Source organism: Rutidosis leptorrhynchoides, chromosome 9, assembly GCF_046630445.1.
Source record: "Rutidosis leptorrhynchoides isolate AG116_Rl617_1_P2 chromosome 9, CSIRO_AGI_Rlap_v1, whole genome shotgun sequence".
In the NCBI taxonomy this organism is placed as follows: domain Eukaryota; kingdom Viridiplantae; phylum Streptophyta; class Magnoliopsida; order Asterales; family Asteraceae; genus Rutidosis; species Rutidosis leptorrhynchoides.
Window position 1 is genome coordinate 174,292,416 of NC_092341.1, and position 8,121 is coordinate 174,300,536.

General features: G+C 35.6%; 1 protein-coding gene across 1 annotated transcript; it reads right to left on the reverse strand.

Moving 5' to 3' along the window:
- Positions 1-4,930: 4,930 nt before the first annotated feature.
- Positions 4,931-7,248, reverse strand: LOC139868470 (uncharacterized). Its single transcript, XM_071856800.1, has 4 exons — positions 6,843-7,248; positions 6,153-6,755; positions 5,575-5,996; positions 4,931-4,951 (listed from the first exon to the last, which is right to left on the reverse strand). Exons 1-4 carry the CDS (start codon positions 7,246-7,248, stop codon positions 4,931-4,933), a joined length of 1,452 nt encoding a protein of 483 aa, XP_071712901.1.
- Between the last annotated feature and the right edge of the window lie 873 nt (positions 7,249-8,121).

Sequence of the window (8,121 nt, forward strand, 5' to 3'; positions counted from 1 at the left end):
TTGTTTGGCCCGATAGATCTATCTTTAGGATTCGCGTCAATTAGGGTGTCTGTTCCCTAATTCTTAGATTACCAGACTTAATAACAGGGCATATTCGATTTCGATAATTCAACCATAGAATGTAGTTTCACGTACTTGTGTCTATTTCGTAAAACAGTTATAAAAACAGCGCATGTATTCTCAGTCCCAAAAATATATATTGCAAAAGCATTTAAAAAGGGAATAATGAAACTCACGCATCTAAATATTGTAAAACAGTTAATAAAGCATTTGCATGTATTCTCATCCCAAAAATGAAATGAGTAAAAAGGGATTAAATGAACTCACCATACTGTATTTTGTAGTAAAAATACATATAACATCATGAACAAGTGTAAGGTTGGCCTCGGATTCACGAACCTATATCATTTGTTTATATATTAACACACGTACTTGTAATCGAACAACTAAATTTACATATTGTTAGTGATATAATTGTTATTTTAATAAATTATATGTTTCGTCAGTAATTTAAATATTTCTATTTTATGTACTTTAACTAAATAGTTAGTATTTATTATAAAACGTTAATATAGATATGTTATATGTATTAACTATAGTGTTATATAACTAAAAATCATTTGATAAAGTAATATTATTAAAGTTGTATTATTTTATAATAATAATATTAGTAATTATACTTAATAATGATAATAATAATAATTATGATTCTAAAAATAATAATACTAATAATAAGTGTTCTAATAATAATGATAATAATAATAATAATCTAATAATACTTGTGTTAGTAATAATAATAATAATAATAATAATAATAATAATAATAATAATAATAATAATAATAATAATAATAATAATAATAAGAATAAGTTTACAACCTTTGAAGAGTGCGTTTCTAAAAAAAATTGTCCTAACCGGGCTCGAACACATGACCTCTTGTTTCCACCATTTTCCTCCAAACCATTGAGCTACTCATTTCTTTCTTGTTAAAACTCGCACGCTTAGTTATTTATTATGTAAATGAACTGTTTTATCACAACCTCATCATTAGACTTCGTCACTCTTCTTCCTCATTCCTTCTAATTAATTTGGACTTTCGGCCCAACTGCAAAACTGAGTATGCGTGGCCCAACACACTAATAATTCTCGGCCCAACCTATGAATCTAATTGAAACCCAATAATAGATTTCATTTGCAAATCCATTTTAGTTATAAACGGCCCAACAACAAAAAAAAAAAATATATCGGCCCAGTTAAACATTAGGATCATAACAGCCCAAGTTCATTGCTTTAAAAGATCTCGGTTGCAATAAAAGAAAACGAATAGGGCTGTAGTCTTGCAAGTGGTGTTGCAAGTTGAGGAAAAAAAATAATAATACTTTTTTAAAGTATATCATCATTTTGTTCGTTGTTTAACAGAAAACAAAGAAAATGAAAGGTAGCGAATAGCAGCACAAACAGTATCATCTTCATCGCTTTTTTTTTTTTTTTATAAGGAATGGAAATAGAACTCTAAAGAAAAAGGAAAAATTTTGACAGCGTAACAGTAGGAAACAGAAAATAGAATATTTTGGTATTGGGTGGTCCTTGGGTGGGTTTCGATAATAATACAGAAGCATAAATTAATGATTAATAGTTAATGGTGATCGATGGTTTCACTTCGAACAGAACCAAAAAAAAAAAAATAAAGCAGTAGCAAGTTTTGGTGGCGAGTGGTAGTTTAATGGTGTTGTAGTGGTTAGCGACAGAAAATAAAAACAGAAGAGGATAGCAGCAACAATGAAAACGAGTAACAGATTTAGATGGTGTTCGATTGTGATTAAAACAGAAAAATTTTGAGCAGGTGATGGTTGTACATGGGGATGAGGTTCAAAGAAGGTGGTGACTGATGGATCATGGTGGTGAGGTTCGAAGGTGTATCAAAGGTGATGCTCACGGTTTAAACAGAAAACATACAGGTGGTTATTTGGTGGTAATTCACGACTGAAACAACAAAATGTAAAACGCGATGGTGGTTGAGATGATGATGGGGATGTTGAACTAAGAATGGTGGCAGGTTTACCCTAAGAAGGAAGGTGTCGATGGAGTGAAAGTGGTGGTTGTGCAGGGAACGGGTATGATGGTCGTTGAAGATGAAAACAAAAACCAACGAGTCGTTATTCGCTAGATGGTACTACGAGTTGTTCTTTGGTATAATCAAAGAAGACGAAAATGCATGTTTCAAGAAGATCGATAATGTTAGATCATGGAAGTGAAATGAGTGATAGGATATACCCGGTTGATTCGATATATTATGTTGCACCACATCGTATTGAACTTAAAGTGAAAGTGAATACATATGATCATCATGAGGTTATGAATACAACAAAAGATTCAATGGGTTAAAGTGAAGATTAAGATAGAAAAGAAAAACAGAAGTAGACAACTGGGTTTTCTTGCAACTATGTATATGTTATATGTATAATATAGAGAATGAGATAGAGGTTAAAACAGAAACAGTGTCTTCCCATTTCCTAATTCTATATCGGTGCATAAGTGTGTTTGAGTGGTGTAACACAAAGGTAAACAAGGACAGTGACACACAACAGAAAAAGGAAAAAAAATAGTACACATATAATACTAATAAATAATTTAAATATATAAAAGAAAGAAATTAATAACACATCTCGTGACTTCATGTTTATTTTTCTGCCGACAGTTTTCACGAACTGTGTTATATCGTGACCATTGCTAAACAGTTAGAATATAAAAGTGTTCCTAAAAATCCTAAATTTTTAGATTAAATATATTTAATTATTTCACTCATTAATTGATTGAAACCTGATTAAAAAAAGGTTCGATAATTATATATTTTCTGTACCAATTTATATGTACGGAGTACTAGTATTTAATCTTAAAAAGGTAAAAATATTTTTATGAAGCCTAAAATTTTCGTAATCGATTTACAGTTCAACTTTCATTTTATATCTTCATATATAGGTGCTATATCATTATGAACACTAAAGAAATGTCAACCGAGTGTTACAGATATGCTCTTTATATATATAATAACAGTTTTAAATAATAAATTTTTACTAAGTAAATACATTTATTAATTATATATTTTAAACAATTAATTTTAATATAACCAAATATATATACACAAGAATATTTATATATATACCTACACATATTTATATATATATATATATATTTACAAACACTGGTTCGTGAATCATCGGGATCAGTCACATGGTAATTGAATACATGAACACAGTTCAAAGTTTTTGAGACTCAAACATTACAGACTTTGCTTATCGTGTTGGAAATATATAAAGATTATGTTTAAATTTGGTCGGAAATTCCCGGGTCATCACATTAACCCAAAGACCTTGATCACCAAACTACAAACAAGCCCGGAGGCTAAATCGGCATCATCGAAAGAGAAGCAATCCATTCCAATTGTCGACTTAACCTCCAAATCTCCTTATACAAAGCCAAGCTCCACTAAGCGACCAGTACAGATGCTGCCACAATCACACAGTAAAAATCTCAAACAACAAGACGCCGCTCTTTTTGATAATCCAATTACGCCGGATTACGAAGGAGACCAGCAAACTGGTATATCGCGATTATTATTTCATGTAACTAACATGCATTATTCATTTGTTTCGCTAGCTAACCAATTGCTTTATCTTGCAGGTGATTCCACTGGTGATCCTATTTTTGCGAGCCCAAACACTCTTGATCAAATCACAGAGTTGTTCCGCACTCCACCCGACTCTTACTGGGTGCGGATTGATGGTTTATCAGGATACACTTATGCTTCAGCTGCTGCTGCTCTGGACCAGTGCCAACAGATGAAGTTAGCAATCCCCGACGAGCTTCGCCGTGAATTCTCCAAGCTCTCTGCGCTGGATGCGCATAACAGTTTTTTTCAAAATTTTTACATGTGCTTCAATTCTGCATATGATATGATGTCCCGTCAAGAACAGTTTTTCAACGTTCTTGAAGCTGAAAAAGCAAAATATCACACCGAGAAGGCCAAAGCTGCGGACAGCAAGAAACGCTGTGTTGACCTCTCCTACAAACTCACCACAGCAAAAACCACCGTTGATGAGCTGAAACAACAGGTTTCTACTGCGACTGAGAAAGAAAACAACTTTCAAGCCACCATCAAATTGCTGTCAGAGGATGTGGCGAAGCTTACAGCAGAGCGGGACAACGCTGTAGCTTCTAAAGCTTCTAAAAAGCTTGAGTTCACCAAACTCTGCCAAGATCTCCTCGAATTGGCTAGGAAAATACTCAATTCCAAGCCTGTTTCCACGAATTTTTCTACATTCGCTGCCGCATTAAGACTTTGCGAGAGGGTAGAGTTTATGGACGAGATTTCCATCAATTGTCCACTGCCAGATCCTCTACCATCTACCATTGCTGATCGCCTTTGCTCCTTAAAAGAAGCAAAATCAGCATACGCAGTTGCTCAGCAGGGCATAGCCGAAATTTCCCTCGCTAAGATAACCGCAATAAGCGAGCGAGAGGATGTCACTGCAGATGACATCGTCAAGCTTGACTTAACCAAAGAGTAGAAATTCGCTTTGTATAACAGCACGCAGCTGCCTCTGCGTCACTAATAATAAAATTTCGCTTTTTATTATATTTGCAAGTACTTTTATTTATATAGCGCTTTCATTATCAGATATTCATAACACGGACTTGTCCTTTGCAATTTTCAGCTTTACTATTGTGCACATAATAAATGCGTACTTTTGCAAAACATTCTGTATGCGTATAATTTTATACGTTATGAATCTTATAAGTCCGACGAAACGATCCTTAGGCAATTAATTAGCATTGCGAAGCATCTAAGCATTGGCAAAATCAAATACTTAGGATATAAAATTCCTTTCACAATAATTTGCATGTAAAAGTGGGCAATTTCATCACTTTGCTATCGAAACACTGTGAAATACTACAACATTATGAAATAAAGTATAAAACATTTCATATTCATTCGCATTTCACAGATAAACTTTTCGCATACTTTTACAAGTGTCTTTTTTTTTTAAATTCCTACAAGCGTGATCAAGACTTGCAAAAATTAAAAATAAGAACACATAAAAAGAATATCAGCCGTAAGCCGTGAAACCAACTTCGCACTTTACACATATGCACTCTATAACTTTTACAAAGTTATGCATAATATCGCTTTAATAAAACGGCATGCCACACATTAGGTAAAGTTCTCCCTTCCATATCTGCGAGCTTATATGAACCTGCTGCATTAATTGCCATAATTTGATAAGGGCCTTCCCAATTAGGACCCAATTTGCCAAGCTTTTCTGCTCTGCTTGCCTCATTATTTTGCAGTACCCATTCGCCTATATCAAAAGACAAAGCACGTTCTCTTTTATTATAATACTTAGCAATTTGCTGTTTATTATTTGCCTCTCTGATAGCAGCCATTAATCTCCGCTCTTCGATGAAATTTAGATTTTCGCTCAACGCAGCATCATTTGCTTCTTCCTCAAAGTTAGCAATTATATGCGTTGGTACCAGAATTTCTGCGGGGATTACTGCCTCAGAGCCATATACCAAACTAAAAGGTGTTTCTCCTATGCTCTTCTTAAAAGTTGTGCGATGTGCCCACAACACATTGGGTAGTTCATCTACCCAACCCGTTCGCTTCTCGTATAACCGCTTTTTAATACCGCTGACTATGTCGCGGTTGGTTACTTCACATAAACCATTAGCATGTGGATGCGCCACTGATGTAAACTTTTGTATTATATTTAAATCAGTGCACCATGTCTTAAAAGGATCTTTTGCTATTTTTGTACCATTATCGCTGACCAACTCTCGCGGAATGCCAAATCTGCAGACAATGCACTCCCACACAAAATTTCGCACTTGCAACCTAGTGATAGTATGAACCGCCTTAGCTTCAACCCATTTAGTAAAATAATCAACTGCCACAATCAAGAACTTAACATTGCCAGGCCCTGCAGGAAATGGCCCTACAATATCAATAGCCCATTTGTGAAATGGCCATGGCGAATTAACAGGAATCATATCATGCCTTGGCATTCGATTCTGCGGAGCATGCCTTTGCCAACTTTTACAGCGTTTAACAATTTTCGCCACATCGCGGTATAGGGATGGCCAAAAGTAACCCATCCGCATAATTTTCACTGCAATAGTTTTATAGCCTGAATGCAGTGCGCAAGTGTCGTTATGCACTTCCTCCACTATCATTTCTGCTTCAATTGGTCCAACACATCGCATCATTGGCCCGTAGTATGATTTGCGGTATAGAATATCATTATGAATGATATACATTGGTGCCCGCTCTCTTACTAAACGAGCTTCGCGGCTATCACTTGGCAAAGTATCATTGCAGATATACTGCAGGATTGGCTCCATCCAATTTGGCTGTGCCTCTTCAACATATGCGACCATTAAGTCATTATCTATTGATTTGCTTGGCAATTCCTCAACCCATACTTGTTTTTGAAAGTACGAAAACGTCAGAGCGGCCAACTTACTCAAAGCATCCGCCTTCTTATTTTGACTTCTTGGCACTTGCGAAAGTTCGAAATGTTTAAAATGCTCTGTCGATTCTCGTAACAACTGCAAGTATTTCTGCATAGAAGAATCATGTGCATCAAAAGAACCATTAAACTGATTTGCTACTAACTGCGAATCTGTAAATGCTCGCAACTTAGTAATATTCATTTTTCGCGCAATATTTAAACCAGCAAGTATTGCTTCATACTCTACTTCATTATTTGTCACATCAAAATTAAAACGCAATGCGTATGTATGCTCTTCACCACTTGGGCTTGCCAAAACTAAACCCGCACCTGCACCTTCCGCGAATGAAGCACCGTCAGTAAACAAATCCCAAGTTTCACCAAGTACCGGCTTTAACGCGGTTCGCTCATTGATCACCTCCAACTCTCCAGACATTTCAGCGAGGTAATCCGCCATAACCTGACCTTTTACAGCACTACGCGGAAGGTAAGATATTTGATAAGCACCTAACTCTGCTGCCCACAATGCAAGTCTACCAGATATCTCTGGTTTTCTTAAGACTTGCTTGATCAGCAAATTAGTTAATACATGCACTGGATGCCCTTGAAAATATCTTCGTAACCTTCGCGATGTTAAAATAAGCGCGTACACAAACTTTTCAATTGGCACATAGTTTATTTCACTTCCTATAAGAGCTTTACTAACAAAATACACCGGCTTTTGTATTTTATTCATTTCCGCAATCAAAACTGAGCCAAAAGCTTCATTTGCCACTGATATATAAAGATAAAGAATTTCGCCATCAACTGGCGCTATTAGCGTAGGCAAAGTTTTCAACAACTTTTTCATCTCTTGAAACGCGGTTTCTGCTTCACTGGACCAAACAAAACTTTTTTGCTACAAGCAACCTTTTAGAGTTTTGAAAAATGGCAACTGCCTTTCAGCAGCTTTAGATAAAAAAACATGTTAACGCGGCCAGTTTTCCCGTCAAACTTTGCACCTCTTTAACCGTTATTGGTGCGATAATGTTTTCTATAGCCGCGATCTTTTTTGGATTAGCTTGAATACCTTGTTCTGTAACTAGATATCCCAAAAATTTTCCCTCAGTTTCGCCAAAACTGCATTTTATCGGATTAAGCTTCATGTTTATTTTTCACAGTGTGTCAAATGTTTCTAGCATATCGTCAATAATTCGCTCTTGCGTTGTGCTTTTGATCACTAAATCATCTACATAAGCCTCAAGATTACGCCCTATCTATTTTTCAAACGCAGTATCGATCAAACATTGATATGTCTGATGATAACCTATTGCCGCATCCAAAAAACATTTATATGGAAAAGCATGCAAAGATTCCACCTTTAAATCAATTTCTGGAAGCAGGTAGTTATCCTTAGGGCACGCTTTATTCAAATCTTTATAATCAATACACATTCTCCAAGAACCATCAGGTTTTTTCACCAAAACTGGATTCGCAATCCATGATTGGTATTGAACTTCACATAAAATTCCAGCTCGCACCAATTTCGTTACCTCTTCGCACAGCCATTTTACGCGATCTGGGGCCATACCCCTTCGCTTTGTACTACAGGTTTTAGAGCCGGATTTAC

What these genes read in the sequence shown, in the direction of transcription:
- LOC139868470 (XM_071856800.1), bottom strand. Translation starts at nt 7,248, where the DNA reads ATGAATAAAATACAAAAGCCGGTGTATTTTGTTAGTAAAGCTCTTATA. An exon ending in AGTGAAAATTATGCGGATGG is followed by an intron (nt 5,997 to 6,152) that starts GTTACTTTTGGC and finishes TTGATATTGTAG; the next exon opens with GGCCATTTCCTGCAGGGCCT. An exon ending in GAGAAACACCTTTTAGTTTG is followed by an intron (nt 4,952 to 5,574) that starts GTATATGGCTCT and finishes ATAATGTTGTAG; the next exon opens with TATTTCACAGTGTTTCGATA.